Source organism: Ambystoma mexicanum, chromosome 2q (assembly GCF_040938575.1).
Source record: "Ambystoma mexicanum isolate Mex_15411 chromosome 2q, UKY_AmexF1_1, whole genome shotgun sequence".
In the NCBI taxonomy this organism is placed as follows: domain Eukaryota; kingdom Metazoa; phylum Chordata; class Amphibia; order Caudata; family Ambystomatidae; genus Ambystoma; species Ambystoma mexicanum.
In genome coordinates this window covers 432,327,140-432,348,757 of record NC_090924.1, presented here as the reverse complement: position 1 = coordinate 432,348,757, position 21,618 = coordinate 432,327,140, and the positions used below count along the sequence as shown (strand labels likewise).

General features: G+C 49.2%; 1 protein-coding gene across 1 annotated transcript in view; it reads left to right on the top strand.

Annotated features, from left to right (window-relative positions):
* The window catches only part of HDAC6 (histone deacetylase 6), a 1,945,770-nt gene that overhangs the window by 583,828 nt on the left and 1,340,324 nt on the right, over positions 1–21,618 (top strand). The window contains exon 10 of the mRNA XM_069647471.1: positions 449–517. Within this exon, the coding sequence (XP_069503572.1) occupies positions 449–517 (69 nt within the window). The remainder of the gene's footprint in view (positions 1–448; positions 518–21,618) is intronic.

Sequence of the window (21,618 nt, the reverse complement as noted above, 5' to 3'; positions counted from 1 at the left end):
GTATCATACTTCATTTGTGTGTTACTTACTTTCAAATCAGAGTGGACGACCTCTGCCTTATACATGTTTCTTCCTTTAACCTCTTGTTAAAGTTGTAAATCCATAACCTGCCCACAGGCAAATGTATGTTTGAATACTGGTTTATAAATGTCAGAGGTAACGTATCATCACAACTCTGTTTGACTTATAGCAGTGATTGAAATTGGCTTTTTGACTCTATTTGCTACATGGCTGAGGTACTATTGGATTGCATGTATCCAAAAGGTATTTAATAGAGGTTTAATTAGATCATTATGCGTCACTTGCTTAATGTCAGAAATATTGTTGGTGCCTAGCTGATGAATATCAGAGGTAGGAATAGATCTACGTTTTCTAGTTGATTGTTGCATTCGGTATGACATCTGTGTAGCTAATTTCTGTTCTTCATATTGTGCATTTCTCACCCCAGGATTCTTATTGTTGATTGGGATGTTCATCACGGTCAAGGCACACAGTATATGTTCGAAGATGACCCAAGGTAAGTGCTCCCACTTTCTGGAAAGGTTTCGGACATTCTGCATATCAATTGTTGCCAAGATGGAAGTCTTTGCAGTAATGACATTTATGATAGGTATGTTAAATGCACAGGCTAGTCTTTCCATTTCCACAAACCAGGGCTTCGACTGGCTTGATCAGTGAATGTGCACAAACTCCCCTTCTCACTTTCCTTCGACTCGACCTCCTCCCTGTTGAGGGGTAATGATTGAACATGCATAAAGTTGGACTCTCAACCCTCCTAGTATACCTCTAAGTGATGAGGAGTCACTGGTCACATTTAAAGGCTTCCTCTTTTCCTCTGTGCAAATGCTCTAATCAATGAGTTGATCCCCAAGTTGACGCGCTCGGCACAGACAAGAGAAATGTGGATCAAAATAATGACACAATGGCACTACACCCCAGAAAGACTGCATACTATGTTCCCCAAAACGTCTAATAAATGTTGGAGATGATGTGAAGAGGTGGGGACATGGAGACACATTTGGTGGGATTGTAAAAAGATAAAACCGTTTTGGGAGGAGGTAATGGGAGAGATGGGAAAGATATTTCCGGAGGTGAGGCAGATGGAAGTGGAAGTATGGCTATGTGGAATACGAGACCAAACCGCAAGAAAGTATAAAAAGACTCAGTGGAGAGGCATTATGGGGCTTCTCATAGCAGCATGGTCAACCATCGCCCAGAACTGGAAAAATAAAGACACCCCACTGACTTTCACTTGGTTACAAAAAGTATGGGCCCAAATAATGATGGAAAAAATCACCCACACGATTCAGGGTACGAGGGACGAGTTTGCAAAGGAATGGGATGGGATTCTGGAATGTCTTCGATCAGACTTCATGGCTCAGTGGTGCCCCCATAACATTAAAGTAACGGACATCTTCAATGCATAAAAGAAAAGTCCCCAAATAGACAGTTACATGTGCCCCGACGGGTGGGGGGGAGATGGTGTGTGGGGGGGGAGTCTTTTTGTTAGTTGTTTTTCTTCTGTTTACGATATATTGATTTATAAAACTAATAAACATATGTTTAAAAAAAAAAGAAAAAACAGTTTCACTTACAAATTGCCTTCATCCTATAAACCAATCACTGTGCTGTGGGTCATACTGCCCCCAGCCAATGACTGCCCTCTACCTAAGCCCCTCCTCTGGCAGCCAACTTCAGATTTTTACTGCACGTTCAAGTGTTGGGAGTCCACGTGTTTTTCTCCGAGAGCTTTTCTGTCAAATAGAGCCTGTGTGCTCTTTCGTTCCTTTGACCGGCAAGCAGTGAACCGTTTGTCAGCGTCTTTCAACGCCCCTCAAGGGCAAAAATCGTCAAGAGTTTCATCGAACATCCCAGAAGGCCATCAGGCCTACCCCGCACTCCGCACCATGTCAGAGGAGAAGGAGGAGGGAGGCTCCCTCTTCAAGTTCTGCTTCAGCTGCAGATTGAGGAACATGTTTGTGGAGGACAAACACTCCCAATGCCTCTACTGTCTCCATCCGGAACACTGGTAAGCAGATTGTGAAATCTGCCTTGGGTTCTCCAAGCGCACTGTCAAGGATCGTCACAGTAGGTTGACGGCGTGGCTCAACGCCAAGGCCTCTACCCCATGCGGCAAACACTGCGTGCCTAAACCAGGACCGGCCGGTCCGAGGACCGGGCTTCTAAGTCCTTTGAGGGCGCTCCATCCGTGGGGGCCCCAAGACGAGGCCAAGCACAACAAGTCCGTTTCCGTCAGGGTCGCCACGCAAGCGGGTCCCATGATGGGAAGGGCGCATTCATCTTTGCCATCTGCCTCCATCTCAAGTCATCGCTCCAGCTCCTCCTTGAATCGGAAATCGGCTAACAAAGGGAATCTGCGGGGGAGAGTCCTGAGAAGACCAAGGTGCAGGGAAAGGTGTCCGACCTGCCCCTGAATTCCCAGGTGATCCAGACAAAGTCATCCTTGATGATCGAGCTGTTGGGGGCCTCCCTCTTGAAGGCGAAAAGGGCTGACCTGCTCCAGGTGAACCCGGCAGCGCCAAGAGTGGCCCTACCCCTGAAGCAGAAGGAGAAAACGCCAGAGAAGAGGATGCCATCCCTAAGCCCGAGACGACCCCTCAGGATGCAAAAAAGGGGGCGGGAGGAGTGGAGGCCTCAACCGTGCTCCAGGGCCCAGATCCTTCTTCCTCAGATGAGGAGGACTTTGTGTCCGTTCACACAGTCCCGGAGTACGTGGGGAACGACGACGACAGGAACGCCGAGGAGGACGATGACAGCGGAAACGCAGAGGGGGACGACGACGACGATGATGATGATGGCGGCTGCGGGAATGCTGAGGAAGACATGGGGATGGACATCATTTCAACTCTCCACACCCTGGTGTCGTAGATCTAGAAGAGGATGCCGACGGCACCCGTACCGGTGGCACCAGTCCTACCGCCGGGGAGGAAGAGAAAGAGGCACCTCATGCCGCCACATTAACTGCTGCACATGCCCTCCCCCCCTAGGGCTACAGGGAAGGACACAGTGACTACGGACACGGATGCCGACGGCAGCATTTCTCTGCCACCAAGGGCTTCTCCCCCGGACAAAGTGGGGTCATTCCACGCCATAGTCGTCTGAGCTCTTCCAGCTGACGCCAGAAGAGACCAAGAAGGAAGGTTTCCTTTACCAACGACATGAGGCCAAAAGGAAGACCATTCTGGCGGTAACTCTCCAGGATGGCGTTTGGGATGAGAAACCCAGCCTCAGCCCCGACGAAGAGTGATAGGCTGGAGAAGTAGTGCAGGGTGCCAGAGTCCGCACATAAGTGCCTACAGTCGCAGCCCTCCACAGACTTAGTGGTCTTGGTGGCAGCGAGGAATAAGTCTTCTAATCCCTCATCTTCAGCTTCCGTTCCCCCAGACATCAAGGGACAAAGTTGGACGCCACGGGTAGTAAAGTGATCTACTCGGCAGCGATGCCAGTCAAGGCAGCGAATGCACTTGCTTTCCTGGCCAGATACGACGGGGAGCTGTGGTATAAAATGGCCCGTCTGCTGGAATTTCTACCTGACAAGCAGGTTGAGGCGCTTGAGATCCTCCAGGAGGGCGAGGTGACATCGGACCATGCCATCACTCTGGCCCTGGACATCTGGGATATGGGGTTCCAACAGATGGGGAACAGTGTCTGCCTCTGTCGTTGTGGCTGGTTGAAAGCCACCAATCTCCATCAAGAGGTCCAGACGGGGTGCTGGACAAGCCCTTCGACCGGGACAGCCTCTTTGGGAAAGCCGTCGACAAGTCGATGCAGGCCATTAAGACGGACACAGAGACGGCCCATGCCTTGGGCAGTCTTCAGCAGCATTGTCCATCCTTTCGTGCCTCCGGCAGAAAATCAGGCAGATCGTCGAAGGAGTTCGGGGGAGGGGTCTCCTCATACCGTTAACCTTCCCGGTCCACAACCGAAGAGGCCTACAGGGGCCACTCCAAGGCTTTTGGTGGAGGTGGCCGACGTTGTTACTCCCAAGGCGGCACGCAGGCCCCGAAGCAAGATAGAACTGGCCAGGATGTCATGCCCCCACCCATGCACCCCGGTGGGAGGCTGGCTGGCAGGCTTCGTCAGCGAGTGGAAAAAGATCTCCACCGACCGGTGGGTGCTGGACGTTCTCGCCCACGGACACACTCTAGAGTTCCAGCGGAAGTGTCCGCCGATACCACCGGTGGCCCGGTAGGAGCAGCACATCCCTCAGCTCCTGCAGGAAGTACAGGCCATGCTAAAAAAAAAAAAAGGGGCAAAAGAGCTGGTTCCAAAGCGACTCTGGGGCTCCAGAGTCTACTGCAGATACTTCTTAGTAAAGAAGAAGACTGGGGACTAGAGGTCCATTCTAGACCTGCGTCGCTTCAACAAATACATCAAGTCTTAAAAATTCAGGATGGTCATGTTACAGCACGTGCTCGGCCAACTGGAGAATTTTTGTCGTTGCTGGATCTGGAGGACGCATACTTCAAAGTCCCCATTTACGAGAAGCATCAGACGTTTCTGCGCTTCGTAGTACAGGGAAGGCAGTACCAGTTCAAGGCCCTTCCCTTCGGACTGAAGTCGGCACCCAGGGTATTAAAGTCCCTGGTGCCAGTGGCGGCCTATCTGAGTCTACAAGGGGTACATGTGTACCCGTACCTCGACGACTGGTTCATCTGTGCAGAGCCAAGGGAAGTAGCCGTCGAACACACAGAGAGGACCGTCCGGCTGCTGACGGATCTGGGGTTCTCCATCAACTATCCAAAATCTTGCTTGATACAATCGCAGAACATACTATCCTTGGGGGCCGGGCTCAACATCGTCTCCTGCCTGGCGGTCCCCTCGGAAGAGAGGGTAGCGGCCATGCTGGGCAAGGTGCAACGGCTGTTGGCACTGAAGACCACCACGGTGCGGACCATGAAATTGCTGCTCTGCATGATGTTTGTGCATTTACCTGATCTGACTCTGCAGGTTGCAGATGCGACCCCTTCAGGAATTCCTGGATGCTCGTTGGATCTAGGTGTCCGGAACCTTCGCTGACAAGATTGTTCTTGACGATGGGTTCCGTCGAGCGATAAGGTGGTGGGGCGAGCGCTCCATCATCGTCAGGGGCACGTATTTTCAAAGCCCCCGTACCCGAAGACGGTCACCCCGGACGCTTCCCTGTAGGGCTGGGGAGCCCACACCGGACATATCCACGCCAGAGGTCTGTGGCTACTGGAGGAGAGGGATCTCCACATGTCCTGGAGCTGCAGGCAGTGTTCTGGCCCATTAAGTCGTTCCTTCCATCCCTCAAGGGCAATGTGGTGAGAATCTTCAGGGACAATACCACCACAATGTTCTACATCAGGAAGCAAGGGGGTACCAGATCCCCAGCGCTCTCCAGAGAGGTGCAGGACTTTTGGCACTGGGCTGTCGCCCAAGAGATGTTCATCATTCCTTTTCACCTCGCGGGAGTCAAGAACACATCAAGAACACCATTGCTGATTCCCTCAGCAGGGAACTGTGCTCTTGCCACGAGTGGGAACTTAGACAGGATCAAGTGGACAGCAGACAGGATCAAGTGGACAGCCTCTTCCTCAAATGGGGCAGACCCCAAATCGATCTGTTTGCGACAGCGACGAATTCCAAATGCCAGAGAGTCGCCAGCAGGTTCGACCAGCTGAGGAACATGGGGGACGCATTTTTGTTCCTGTGGGAAGGCCTGTCCCTGTACGTGCTCCCCCTGTTGCCTCTCCTGCTGCAGGATCTGTTCGCCGGAGAAGGAGCCGCAATCCAAAATCACGACCCAGGATCGCTGAACCTGAAGGATTTGCTCCTGCAGCATTAGAGTTCGGAGGGTACGAGCTGCTGGCGGACTGCAGGGAGGTCCTTTGCCAGGGCCAGAGCGTTGTTGACTGACGTGCTATGGGCACAAGTGGAAACGTTTTGCAACGTGGTGCCGGATGCAGAAGATCTCTTGAGAACACTCTGAGGGTCACGGCCCCACACATCCTTCCGTACTTGTTGTCTTTGGCCGGGGCGGGGCTGGCTCACGCCTCCATCAAAGTGCATTTGGCGGCTATCTCCCGCTACACCAGGTCTCTGGGGCAGTGTATTGCTCTCCCCAGAGTGCATGGAAAAACATAAATCACCAATGCAATTATAGAACCAATACTTTGAACGCAGAAAGACGCAATAACTCGCAACCACACACTCTTAGAAGATAATCAGCACTTATACGGCTATTTATTCAAAGTTTAGAAGCAACCAATAATAACATAGAAATAACTCACAGAAGTAATATAGACATAAATCACAGAAGAAGCAAAGAATTCAAAAGGAAATACATCACCATGAGCGTAACTGGATTCCTCATCTCGCCCAGAAGCGGCTGGAAGACCCCGGGAACAGCCAGGCCGAGAGCACCACAGCTCACAGGAATGCCGGACGTAAGCGTCCTCCTACGGCTGAAGTCTCACCTGACTACCTCTGGGTTTCCGCATATATACACACTCCGAAAAGGGGTGGCAGTTCTCGAACCTTCTGGAAATGGCACTTGCGCAGTTGATGAGCAGCCGTCGGTTGCCAGCTGGGTCAATCGACAGCCACCCTCAAGGAGCAGAGTGCCTCCCTTCTCTAAAAACACGCTTGTAACAAACCATAACAAAGTTAGCGTTCCCAGCAGAAATGTCCTTGACCGCATACCAGGTTTGGAAAGCATGTTTTCCTCAGCACCGTGAATCTAACACTCAGCAAAGTGTGTGCCACTTTTCACTGCGGCATGAAGTAAATATCCATCATGGCTCTGAGCGCTCCCAGAATGCACTGCATACCAGCGCCATTTTAGTTCAAGCATAACAATTCACCCTTGGATATTTACCTTCCATAGCCCGGTGGCAAAGGAGCCGGTCTCTGAAACCTACGAAACATTAAAACTAAATTGGGAATACATTGAATACAACAACAAGAAGCTATTATGATAGCTAATATAATGAAAATGCAAGCAAAAGCGTAACGTAGTGTACCCCCAATATCAGGTATCCATGAAAATAACCAATCCCACCAATTCCCAGTATGATCTTGAGACACTTGAGAAATGAGATCCCTGAAACCTCGAACATGACTTTCAATGGATCGCGAATGGTCACTTAGATTAAAACAACACATACCTTCAAATGCGTTACACTCTAAATTATGATTTAGCAATAGGTAATCAACAGCAGCTCTGTTCTGCAAAATTGCTTTTCTAATAACTTGACTATCAAGGAGTAATTCTTCTAATGCCTGAGAAGTATGATTAAAGCTTTTGACTACTAAACATGCTTAATTTCATCAAAGATTTGTAACCCCCAGCAGCTAAACCCCAAACTCCCAGTAATGAAAGGGTTAATGCTAGAACCTCAGCTTCTGATAACAAGTGTACATGTGAATCACAATCAGGAGATAGACCCACAGATTCGAAAGTTGACCTTTTACCTTGAGTTATCCTTGGGTGTAAAGGAAACATCATTAGTCCTAATCGAGTTAAAACACATGGACCTCCGGAAATGTTAGCTGGAATATAAGTGTATGCGATGTTGCCACATGAAAAGAGCCATCCTGTTGGAAGTTTCACATGATTCAAATGACTGGCAGCTATCACTGTATGATTACAAGACATGGTATTATTTACACTGGTGCATGTGCGTGGCACTCGCGAACACAGTCGTCTGTCAAACATTGTGTGATTGTGCTGTTTGGTTAAATCGATCTGTTGGCATTTGCCAATTTCTTGTGCATTGCATGTCATGAAATAACACACACCACCTTGGGTTATATTATAAGTAATAACACGTGTCAAATTTCTCCATTTGCGATCGGTTTCTTGGCAAAACCTACAGTACTCATAAACTGAAAAAGATTGCCTAATATCCGAATCTTGAACCAAAGAATCATTGTGTGCGACGCTGAAGATATGCTTTAAAACCGGAACAGGCGTCGGCACTGCTACTAAACACGTAGTCAGTAAAGCTTCAGCATTGGGCACATCAGTAAGACAGAAGTGCGATATGTTGAGCACCTGCTGTGCCAGATATATCCACACATTCTCCGTCTGTGTGATCATAGGAGAATGTTTTTGCCGTTCTGAAAATGCTTCTCGCATGTCTGGCATCAAGGTTGTTTTCACTTGCTCCTGACGTGTTTGCCGCATTTCACGAATCCATGTCTTCGGTCTGGCTGGCTTATCAGTTTCGGCATAAGGCTGCTTTGGGACAACATTATTCATCACTATCAGTATCCCCTTGATCACTGGCACAGATGTGACATTTTTCGTTGGTAGAAGCAGGCTGTTTAACTCTCCCAAATGGAGTCCATTTAGTACCACAATTACACCAGCCAGACACAGGATCTACAAGGCAAACCCAGAAAAGAGATATCAGTGTTGTACATCACTCTCTCAGGTAACATTTGTATGTGGGACATATTGCCATTTCTTTCTACCAGGCTCCATGACCAGAACTACTTGATCTTTGCCTGATGCAATGACATCTGCGGGCACTGGTGGGTCACTGTGCTTTTCCACCCACACCTTTGCACCCGGTACCACACTGTCTGAAGAGCCAAAACCGCAATCCCCACGAGTAGTTAACACTGTAGGAGGCTCCCCCTTCTTAATCATGGACAACTTAACGGGAATAATGATCAATTGGGCCACTCGATCACCCTTGTGGATCGATAACAATTGGTCCCCACTATTCATTAGGATGACTTTAATCTCGCCTTGGTAACCAGCATCAATTACCCCTCCCAACACTTGAACTCCCTTCGATGCTAGGCCAGATCTAGGGGAAATCCATCCCATGTGCTCTGGGGGAATTTGTACTCCAATCCCTGTTTCAATTACAACCATCCCTCTCGGGTCTAATCTGATTTCTTGACTCTGGAGTTGCTCGATAGGGAGCTAAAGAACCCGGAGTAATTTCACAGTACAATAGTGTTTCTCTGACTGAATTAGGTTGAACCTGTAAAGTAGGAGTCATTAATCGCATCAAAGGAGTTTCATACTTATTCACAGGTCTATTGTTTAATACTTGCACCACATCAAACACACGATCACTCCAGCCTGCCAAATTGCCGTCTCCAGATTTGCGCAACTGTTCTTTCAATAACCCATTCATTCGTTCAATTAACCCGGAAGCAGCTGGATAATAAGGTACGTGATACAACCACTCAATGCTCTTTTCCTGACAATACTCCTGAATTAATTTGCCTTTGAAATGTGACCCATTGTCACTTTGAATCTGCAAAGGAACTCCATAATGTAGTATGATGTGATCTAACAACCTGATGGTGTTCAGTTGTGTTGCACGTTTGCACGGCAAAACCATCAAATATCCTGAGTATGTATCCACAATAGTGCATGCATACTGACAACCTCTACTGATTGGCATGGGACCGATATAATCAATCTGCCAAATTTGACCTGGTAATTTTCCTCTTCGCAATGTACCTCGAACAAGCTGAGGGATAGGTCTATGCAGTGGGTGTTGGCACACTGGACATTGCAAAATGATCGTTTGATCCCTGATTTGGCACTGTCTTGAATATACCATTTCCATTTAATCATGCTGGCTTCTTGAGCATGTCCTATCTATGCGTTTTAGGAGAGCTCAGTACCCATTGCATGATTGGTATTTCTGGTCTCATTAATACATCATGGCCCACTGTCATTTGCTCGGTATCAACAAGGGCCCAATAACACGCCAGCAATTGCTTCTCAAACAGAGTGTATGAGTTACCAGCATCGGGCAACTTACGACTCCAAAACCCCAATGGCACACGTTTCCTGTCTTGTTTCTGCCACACACTCCAGTTAGCATAATTGTCTTGTACAGACACATTTAATTCCACTTTGCCTCCTTCAATGGCCATAAATCAAGCACCTGCTGCACGGTGTCTTTCGCCAGCTCAAAGGCTTTCTGTTGCTCCTCCCCCCACTGAAACTCATATTTCTTTCGTGTCACCTTGTAGAGGGGTCCAATATCTGCCCTAAATGGGGAATGTGCTGTCTCCAAAACCCAAACAGCCCTATAAACTGCTGAGCTTGCTTTTTGTTCATTGGAGTGGTAAATTCAAGTATTTTCTGTCAGGCTTTTGGCACCATTTCTCGATGGCCATGATGCCACTGAATCCCTAGGAATATCACTGTTTCAGCTGGACCTTGAATTTTACTCGGGTTAATCTCCCACCCTTCCTTCTTCAATCCTTCCATAATGACATCTAACTGATTTTGTACACTGTGCTCATCTTTGCCCTGAATCAAAATATCATCAATGTAATGAGAGATTTGTATGTAAGGTTTACACGGTATCATGTCTAAGTGCTCTGCCACCAGCCGGTGACAGATAGTCTGGCTATGTATGTACCCCATAGGTAGCCTCGTGAAAGTGTACTGCCGTCCACTCCACGAAAAGTGCAAACTGCTCTTGACACTCTTCAGCAATTGGCACGGAGAAAAATGCATTGGCTAAATCGATCACTGCATACCAAGCCCCCTCAAACATTTGGACATTCTCAATCAAGGTAATGGCATCTGGGACTGCGGGCACTAAGGGAGGAGTGTGTTTATTCAACTCCCGGTAATCCACCGTCATCCTCCACGACCCATCTCCCTTTTTAATAGGCCAGAGAGGATTGTTCCATGCGGTGGTAATAGGGCGTAATACACCCGCCTCCACGTACTCTTTGATGGTGTCTGAAATTTTCTTGTGCCCCCCAGGAATGCGGTATTGTTTCATCGCGCCCCGCTTGGTTGCCACCGGCACTTGCACTGGGGGCATCTTCAATTTGCCTACGGTAATGGGTGTACAAATCAATGCACTCACCCCAAACTGGTACGTTTTACCGCCTTGTTGTCACCAGGGGGCGCATGATGCGTCATTCAGGCTGAATCATTCTTCAATTGAAACAGTATAAACTGCAATTCTCCAGTTTTCCTTCCTCTGTTCATGTTACTTACCTTATGGGCTCCCCTGACTGCATTTCCAGCAAAAATCAGACCCGCCTTGATCGACTTCGGCTCAAGCCTCAGGATGGCCTCCTCCCGCTCTTTCATCAGGCCGGCCTAGCGAGATCCTTCCCGCCTCAAAGTCACCTGAGGCGGCAGTCATCCATGGCACACCCGGCCCCAACGGCAACCCCTGGTTCCTCCTCACGCACTGTACAGCCCCTGAGCCCCTCTACTCAGCTTGGGGTCTGGGTTGCGACTACTCTCCACGGAGCCAGTATCGCACCTGCTTCGGGACCTCTCCCGCGGCCCTTGGTGCCCGTCTTCATCATGCTGGTGCCGGATACACAGGGTCCTTGTGGACGGTGAGGATCTGTTCCAACTTGAGCGGAATTAGCCGGAGCCTCAGGACGTCCTCCTCCCACTCTCTCTTCAGGCCGCCCCTGCGGGATCCTTCCCGCCTCGCTGTCATCCAAGGCAGCACGGTTAGCCCCAGAGCCTTTGCACGCTCTGTGCAGCCCCCGGAGCACCTCTCTTTGGGTCCGGGTGAAGCCACAGCCAGCTACAGTCCAGCTGTAGTCCGGATCCGAGCCCTCCACTTCCACACACATGCCCCCGACGGACGGCGAGGGTTGGATCGGACCTCATCTGCATCAGCTTGAGCCCCAGGACTGCCCCCTCCCACTCTGCCATCGGGTCGGCCCTGCGGGAGTCTTCCCACCTTGCTGACATTCAGGGCGGCAGTTATCTCCTCCCACCACTGCACACCCGATACCAGCGGCAGCCCCTGGATTCTCCTTACGCCCTCCACAGCCCAGGAGCCCCTCTCCTTGGGTCGGGGGTTGGGTACAGCTGCAACCATCCTCTGAGCATGCATATCACCAGCTTTGGATTCTCTCCTGACCGCCGGAGCACCTCTCATTGGGTCCGGGTGAAGCCACAGCCGGCCCCGCGGGATCCTTCCCGCCTCGCTGTCATCCAAGGCAGCACGCTTAACCCCAGAGACTTTGCACGCTCTGTGCAGCCCCCGGAGCACCTCTCTTTGGGTCCGGGTGAAGCCACAGCCAGCTACAGTCCAGCTGCAGTCCAGATCCGAACCCTCCACTTCCACACTCAGTGCCCCGTCGGACCGCGAAGGTCGGATCCAACCTCATCTGCATCAGCTTGAGCTCCAGGACTGCCCCCTCCCACTCTGCCATCGGGTCGGCCCTGCGGGAGTCTTCCCACCTTGCTGACATTCAGGGCGGCAGTTATCTCCTCCCACCACTGCACGCCCGATACCAGCGGCAGCCCTGGATCCTCCTTACGCCCTCCGCAGCCCAGGAGCCCCTCTTCTTGGGTCGGGGTTTGGGTACAGCTGCAACCATCCTCTAAGCCTGCATCTGACCAGCATTTGATTCTCTCCTGACCGCCAGACTCCTCACAGCCCTTGGAGCTCCCTCTTCATCCCACGAGGTCTGGTCCCGCCTCTTCCTCACTTGGGATCCTAGCGAGCCTGCTTCGCTGCTCTGCGGCCCTCTTCTGCACTGTGCTGGGTCTAACCAAGCCCACGATCATCTGTCGTGCTGGTTTCGGTGCCTCTCGGGTCACCTACCTGGCTCTAGCCCAAGCTGTGACAGGTCAGCTCTGGGAGTCCCCTCCATGGTTCTGAGGTGCCCTGCCTCCTCGACTGCCCCCTTCTTCACTACACTGAGCCCTGGGGAGCCTACAGCCACACCTGGAATCAGTTTCAGGTCCTCTTGAGTGGTAGTACGAACTTCAGACCTGCGCTGTGGTAACTTTCTTCATTCTACTCTGATACCACCCACAGCTGGCCGCTGGTCTCCCCCAGCCATCACTTTGAGTACTTACTCCTACGACTCTTTGGGCTCCTGCTGATCATCTCTCTGCATTGGTCACCTCACTTTCCTGCCTCAAGCACCTGGACTCCTCCAACCTCTGTCTCGAGAACCTACACCCTCTAAATCTTTTGGCCCATTCCTGCTGTCTCTCACCATTGTCTTGCGTCCACCCTTGACACCATCCTCAATTGGACTCACCAACTTGAATCCCCAGTACCTACTCCCCCTGACCCTATGCGATCCGCCATATCTACCTTCCACCTCACCCTGTCCCCCCTCTCCCCTCCCTTCCCCTCTCCCTTCTACTCTCCTAGTTTCTCCTTATGCCTCGTCCCCTCCACTATCCTCTCCCCCACGCCCCTAGCCGCCCTCCTTCCCTTTCTCACCGTCCTTACCTTCTTTACCCCCCCACTTCCAACCATGCTGCCCTCATGAACGCTGCTCTCTGGAACGCTAGATCCATCTGTAACAAAACCGCTGCTACCCTTGATCTATTCTTTCGTCTTAATCTTCATTTCCTCTGCTTAACTGAAACCTGGATTCCCCCTCATAACACCTCTGTCCCAGCTTCCTTGACAACCTCTTCTTCTTCTTTCCTCCATACTCCCCGCCCCTCTGGACGTGGTGGAGGCGTTGGTCTCCTGTACCACCCTAAATACATCTCCTCCTCCTCCTCCTCTCCAACTCTCCCCTCTTTCTCTTCCTTTGAATTCCTCTACAAATCCTTCTCTTCTCCCCACCCTATTTACTCCCTGATCATCTATCGTCATCCTGTTCCTCTCTCCTCCTTCTTTGAAGACCTGGATCACCTCTTCTCACTTATTTCTCCCTCCCCATCTCCTCTAACTGTACTTGGCGACTTTAACATCCATCTTCTTTCTCCCCCCCTTCTTCTCCCCTACTCTATATCCTTGATTCCTACCTCCTCTCCCCCTTCCCTCATCCCCTACTCATTCCTCTGGTTCCACTCTTGACCTCATCTTCAATTCCTCCTATCCCTCCTCCCCTGTCTCTTCTCTTCCTGTCTATCTCTCTGACCATGCCTTACTCTCGTTCTCCCTCTCTCCTCCCCCCTCACTATTACTAATCCCTCCCCCCAATCTTCTCACGTCGCGACCTGCGAGATTTCAACACTACCCTCTTCTCTGACACTTGCTCTTCCTCTCTTCCATTTCACCAAGACTTTGCACTACTCTCTCCCGATGATGCTCTCTTTGCCCTTTCATCTTTTATCTCCACTACCCTCGACCAACTCTATCCTCTTTCTCTCTTCTGCCCTACTCAGAAACCTCCTCAACCCTGGCTTACTTCCCATCTCCGCTCTATGCGGCGCCTTCTCAGACGATTAGAGAGACTATATCTCAAAACTCCCTTGCTTTCCAATCAATCCTCTTACTTCTCTTACCACGCACTTTACAACTCTTGTCCTGCAACAGCTAAATCCTCCTACTACTCTAACCTTCTTCAATCTCAAGCCTCCCATCCTCGTCGGATTTTTCAAACTCTTTCCCGCCTTCTCTCTCCTCCCACTCTTGATCCCTCATCCAATTCCACACTTTCTTCCTCCGACTTTGCCAACTACCTTTCCTCCAAAATCATCACGCTCAGGCAAAAAATTAACTCCCTCTCTGAATCCCTCTCTCCTCCTCCCCCCTCTCCTCCCTCTTCTATCATGTCTGTCTTCTCATCTGTTTCCCATTCTGATGTCTCCTCCCTTTTATCCAAAGCCCACCCCACATCCGCCCCCTCTGACCCTCTCCCCTATGTTCTCATCCCTAAGATCTACCCTCTTCTTATCCCTTACCTCACCACTTTCTTCAACTCTTACCTCTCCTCATCTACCATCCCTTCTGCTTTCAAACATGCAACAATTATTCCTATTCTCAAGAAACCCTCTGCTGATCTACTGCTTACTGCGAACTACAGACCTATTTCTCTTCTGCCTTTTCTTTCTAAACTCCTTGAACGCCTTGTCTACTCTCAACTCTCTTCCTTTGTCTCTTCTTCCTCCCTCCTTCCTCCTTTCCAATCTGGCTTCCGTCCTAAACATTCCACCGAAACTGCCCTCACCTCTATCCTCAACTCCCTCCTCTCTGCTTGTCATGCGAAGCAATCCTCTATCCTTATTCTCCTTGATCTCTCTGCTGCTTTTGACACTGTCGAACACCCACTTCTGCTCCACACTCTCTCCTCTTTCGGGTTTAAAGGCCCTGTCCTAAAATGGCTATCCTCTTACCTTTCCTCTCGTTCCTTTGCTGTCTCATGGGGAGGCCAGACCTCTCCTTCCTTCCCACTTAGTTACGGTGTTCCTCAAGGCTCTGTGCTTGGTTCTTTCCTCTTCTCTCTCTACACCTCCCTCATTGCCCCTGTTATCTCTTCCTTTGGCATCTCCCATCATTTCTATGCCGAAGATACTCAACTTTTTCTCTCTTTCTCCTCCTTCACACCTGACCTCCACCTTAAACTCTCCTCTTGTCTCACAGCCATTAAGAACTGGATGTCCTCCCGGTTTCTCTCACTTAACACCGATAAAACCGAAGTACTTTTCTTCCCCTCTAATACTCTTACTCCTCCCTCTCCTCCCCTTTTCATCCACTTTCCTCCTTCCAATCTCCCTATCTCCACTCATGCTCGCAACCTAGGTGTTCTCTTTGACTCCTCTCTCACCTTCTCGCAACACATTTCACTCACCTCCCGCTCCTGCAGATACACCTCTACAATATTCGCAAAATCCGTCCCTCCCTCACATTCCATGCTACTAAACTCCTAATCTCCTCTCTCATCTTTTCCCGCCTCTTCTATTGCTATTCTCTAATCTTCGGTCTTCCCTCATCTCAGCTTACCCCTCTCAAATCTATTTACCACTCTGCTATTCGTACCCTCTGTCTCCTTACCTCCCGTGACTCCATCTCTGCTTCGCTCTCTCACCTTGGCTGGCTACCTTTCCACCTACAACTTAAATTCCACTTTCTCTGCCTTGTTTTCAAAACCCTCCATGGTCTTGCAGCTCCCTATCTCTCCTCCCTTCTCTCCTTCTATTCCCCCTCTCGCCCCCTTCGTTCTGCTGACCACTTCCTTCTCACTGTTCCCCCTTCCCCCTGTGCTTCCTCCCGGTTCCGCTCCTTCCAACTTCTTGCTCCTCTGCATTGGAACTCTCTCCCCCTCTCAATCCGCTCTTCCAGTTCCCTCACCTCATTTCGCACTTCTCTTAAATCGCTCTTCCTCCACTCCCCACCTTGATGCACCCCCTGCCCTCTTTACTCCCACCCCTGTTCTTTTTCCCCTCTTTTAATCCCTCTCTCCCTTCTACCTTTACTTTCTTCCTCCCCTCCTATTACATTTATTCAATCCTTCCCCTGCCCCTCCCCCAACACTCCTGTTCCCACTCCACTCCCCCCTCTCAGTCAATTGCTCTTTGCACTGTTTTGCTGAATGATTCAAGTTGTAATTTGTTCATAAAGTTATTGTTATTACTCTGTATTTTGTTGTTCCAATGTACAGCGCCTTGGTGTAAAGCGCTCTATAAATAAATCAATCAATCAATCAAAATGTCAAAGCCAATTATATATTCAGGTATCGGGATAATCAACACTTGGTATTTTTGCCAATTCAAATTGCCTATTTTCATCTCCACTTTCGTTTGTACTGCAGGGGTCTCCTTTCCCCCTAGACCTGTAATAGTAAACTATTTGCCTTTAAATCGTGTTGGATTGCCATGAATCAAAGAGGCCTCCGCCCCGGTGTCTATCAATGCTTGCACCCCTTGTGTATTTCCTGGCCCCCAAAAATCTTAACATCAACATGGGGCCGCCTATCAACTTTTATGCGGGCAGACGCTGCCAGAGCTTGGCCGAAGCTCTAGTCAAACTTCGAATGAGTGTGACTCGACTCCGCCTCTAACATTGCACTCACCACCTTTCTCAAATCAGCGTATGTTGGCTGGTAAGGGGAAGGTGTCCCCATAGACCCTTCGTCTTGTTCTTCCGCAGGGGGAGCAGAAGGTGAGGTGTCCCCCCTGTGGCGTGGTGACTACCTGTTTCTTAACCTGTTTATAGCACTCTTTGGCTGCAAGTCCTCGTTTTTTGTATAATTCATACATTACTCTGGTTTCAATGCCATCAATTTCTTCGTGTGGCACACCATCTTTTAACAAAGCCAAAAACATGTCTTTTCGGGACACTTGGGAGTCTCTGCTATCCTGCCGCCTGCCTTCGGTTCTTCTCTCACTACGCCCCTCTCTCTCCCGTGGCTTGTTATCGCTCTTATCCCACTCCCCTAAATCTGCAAGTTGCCGAATGGCATCCGCTATCTCATCAGTAGCTATGCCCGTCATACCGACGAGCAAAGTCATAATGACACTTTTGTATGCGGGTGGCGCGGTTCTAATCACCATGTTTCGAGTTGAAACTGAGAGCGGCACGGCTCCCATGTGATCAGGAGCATCTATGTGAATAGCCTCTTTCATAGCATGCTCTCTGACTTTTTGAATTCCTTCTCTCAACTTATACCACTTTGTTTCTTTGCTAGGCCAATCTGTGGTAATGGGGTATGTACGGTTACATGCTTGGGCTACCAGGTACAACAAAGACACCTGAGTATCTTGACCATTTGCGTCAGGGGGCGGTCCTGCCCTTAAGACCTCCTGTACATTGGTGTCAATTGACAGGGGTAAAAAATGCGGTGAATCCGTAGAATCTACCAACAGCCCTGCAGCACCCCCATCTAGCAATCTCACCATCCATGTCAATAAAGCGTCCCCTGATTTTTGCCTCAAACGGGTAATCATTTCCCCAACCTCCTGTTGTGTGTAATTCTCCAGCGTGGTTAAATCCACCATTCCGCCAGCAGGATTCTGCGGGTGGGGTCCGGCTCGCCGTCTTCTAACTGGCTTAGCCGCCACTTTTTTCTGTTTCACTTCCATTTTGGGGTCAGACTCATTTGCGGGACTACTTTCCAGACTGGTTAAGTCAAAAATATCACCATCCCACTTATCCGGATCCCAGTCCACACCAGCGTTAGCGATTACACTTGCCACCTTTCTTTTGTTGACCCCTCCCCGTCTTTTCCTATACTTATAGCGGGCTACTATGACTGCTGCCCTCTCGGCCACAGCCTGATATGTCTCAGCCTTATCTTTAAACGGTTTCATTTGAATCTGCTGCATTAACGCAGCCTGCCTTTCTGCAGCCAGCTCTCTTTCTAATCTCAAAACCTAATTTTTCATTTCCACCTTCATTTGATGTATTTTCCTATAAGCATGCAAAAGACCCCAACCTCGCCTACCTAATGCCGCACATTCTCTGCCACGTTCTACTGGAACTTGTTGCAAGCATGCCATTACATCAGACGGATCGGCATCTCCCAATCCTTGATCCCATGTTTCACTTAGACCTGCACCACATGCCCACGCCTGGGCCAACTTATCATATGGACTCTTAGCCCAGCCTGGAATAACAACATCAGAACATTCACCGCCAGCGGTAACGCTCTTTTTCCTGAAAAAAAACCCACTCATTATCGCAAACAAAACAAAACCTCTTTGTATCTATATATTTTTCTCTCCACACTGCAATCACTCCCACAAGCACTCACACACCGACAAAGGAAAAAAAAAACAACTTCACTACCCACTTACTTTCCCTTGCAAGATAACCGAATCCCATCTACGTTCAAACAGATTCTTGAATACTCGGAACAACTCATCACAAGTATCCTGTTTCTGACGCCAAAAATGTATTGCTCTCCCCAGAGTGCACGGAAAAACATAAATCACCAATGCAACTATAGAGCCAATACTTTGAACGCAGAAAGACGCAGTAACTCCCAACCACACACTCTTAGAAGATAATCAGCACTTACACGGCTATTTATTCAAAGTTTAGAAGCAACCAATAATAACATAGAAATAACTCACAGAAATAATGTAGACATAAATCACAGAAGAAGCAAAGAATTCAAAAGGAAATACATCACTGTGAGCGTAACTGGATTCCTCATCTCGCCCAGAATCGGCTGGAAGACCCCGGGAACAGCCAGACCGAGAGCACCACCGCTCACAGGAATGCCGGACGTAAGCGTCCTCCTACGGCTGAAGTCTCAACTGACTACCTCTGGGTTTCCGCATATGTACACACTCCGAAAAGGGGTGGCAGTTCTCGAGCCTTCTGGAAATGGCATTTGTGCAGTTGATGAGCAGCCGTTGGTTGCCAGCTGGGTCAATCAACAGCCACCCTCAAGGAGCAGAGTGCCTCCCTTCTCTAAAAACACGCTCGTAAGAAACCATAACAAAGTTAGCGTTCCCAGCAGAAATGTCCTTGACCGCATACCAAGTTTGGAAAGCATGTTTTCCTCAGCAACGTGAATCTAACAATCAGCAAAATGTGTGCAGCTTTTCACTGCGGCATGAAGTAAATATCCATCCTGGCTCCGAGTGCTCCCAGAATGCACTGCGCACCAGCGCCATTTTAGTTCAAGCATAACAGCCGGTCTTCTCTTTGGTCACACCGTCTAGTCAAGGAGTTCCTCAAAGGACTGTTTCGATCGTTCCCGCCGGTGAAGGTGCCGCCCCTGGCGTGGGAACTCAACGTGGTTTTGACAAAGGCTCATGAGGGTCCCCTTCGAGCCTATGCATCAAGCCCCCCTCAAGTACCTTTCATGGAAGACGGCTTTCCTCTTGGCCATCACCTCTGCCAGGAGAGTAGTTGAGATCCAGGCCCTGTCTTGCAAGCAGCCTTATCTGACTTTCCATGACACAAGGGTGGTGCTGCGGACGCACCCCTCCTTCATGCCAAAGGGTCAGTTGGAATTCCAGCTCAATGTGCCGTTGGTGTTGCATGTGTTTTTTTCCGACGCCTTCGTCTCCGGCTTAAAGGACTTTGCACTTGCTGGATGTTGCGCATGCTCACTTAGTTCTATGTGGCTCGCACGAAGAGTGTCCAGAAGACACATCAACTTTTTTATCAACTTTGGTCCTGTGAATCATGGGAACGCCTTGTCCAAGGCTTCCATCTCCAGGTGGCTCTCCGGCTGCATCACTCATTGTCACCAGTTGGCAAACCAACCGCTGACCGGCCATCCGAGAGCCCATAGAGCGATTGCTGCTACAACGGCGTTCCTGTCTGGTGTGCCCCTGCTGGACATCTGCAGGGCTGCTACGTGGAGGGCCACTCACTCCTTCATTAGATTCTACTGCGTCGACAGGGATTCCACAGAGGAGTCCAGGGTCGGTCAAGCAGTTCTACGCTACCTGTTCGCTTGAAGGTGAGCCTGTTCTGGAGTATTTGCTTCTGTTGAGCCATGCCACCTCCCGTGGTGTGTATGTTGTATTGCTGTGTAGTCTTTATTCATGAACATGTGAATCCATGCCAGACCCCATGCTGGAGAAGGAACGTTACTTACCTGTAACTGTTGTTCTCCAGCATGGATCTGGCATGGATTCACATGCAAACCCTCCCGCCCCTCTGCGGCTCTTCTTGGTCATACTGCCACTTTACATGCTACCAAATCTGAAGATGGTTGCCAGAGAAGGGGTTTACGGAGAGGGCAGTCATTGGCTGGGGGCAGTATGACCCAGAGCTCAGTGATTGGTTTATAGGAGAAAGACAGTTTGTAAGTGGAAGTGAAACTGTTTTTTCTTTTACCGAGAATTCCCGGCTGACGACAGGGAATATTCATGAGCATGTGAACCCATGCCAGACCCATGCTCTAGAACAACAGTTACTGGTAAGTAACTTGGTCGTTATGTTGACAAGAAAAATGCTTTGTAAATTAAAAATACACTTTGATATTGTATACTCATTCTTTCTTGCATTTAATTTCTTTGTTATCTAAAGAAGATGTTTGTGTAAACCATGAAAGGAATACATTATCAGAAAATAAACTGTTCAGTAACTGCACAGTCTGTATATTTGTACTTTTATAGGTGTTGCTTGTTGCGAAGGGCACAAGTAACAAAGAGGAGCCCAAAAGTATTGTATGCAATCGCTGTGAAGGGAGACTCAGATGTGTATAGTTATACTTTCAGTGTTAATTTTGGGCCTGCTCATCTTTAGCCTTCTGGCGCCAGCTCGGCACTGAAACGCAAAAGGAGTGAATTCATCAGTTATCAGCTGACTGTTGAAGTGCTACGGGATGCAAACCTTTGGGATGTGAAAGCCATGCTTTAAACCTGTGGTACTGAATGGGGATGAGGCATTTGAAAAGTGTCTTTTCATTAATAGCTGGTATTTTTCTTTCTTGTTCGGGCAGGGCATGTTTGTAATGTTTTGGGGTATGGTAAAAGACACCAGACAAAAATATATAGGGAATTCTGAGTCCTCCATGACTCTCGGCTGACCTATGGAAGACCAAATGGGAAGTGAGGCAGAGGATTTGCAAGCACCCGTCCTGCATAAAAAATAAGGTGCAGGACTAACCACTAGTAGAGAACTGGTTCAGCAAACAAATTGAGGAGCTTCCATGGTTTAGGGCCATACTAATAAAGACTAAATCAGGACTCCATGAGGCAGAACAACAAATGCATAGTATGCAACCAAGGCTAATGGAGCAGTTTGATACTGTAAAGAAGGGCCTGAATGTATGCGTTGAATGGGGTCCTTTACTATGAGCTCTGCAGTTAGTTGAGGTGTAGATTTAGGCCCACTTTTTGTTCCTTCATCTGAACTGTACAGGCCCTTCTGAGGCGCCAACCGTAATTGTTTTTCTAGTTTTTACCCTTGAGATCTTGTTTTTTTGTAATCTAGGGTGTTAAATTGGAGAGATGTTTTTATCAAATGTGTCCCATGGTTAGAATGATAGAGCATTATTTCC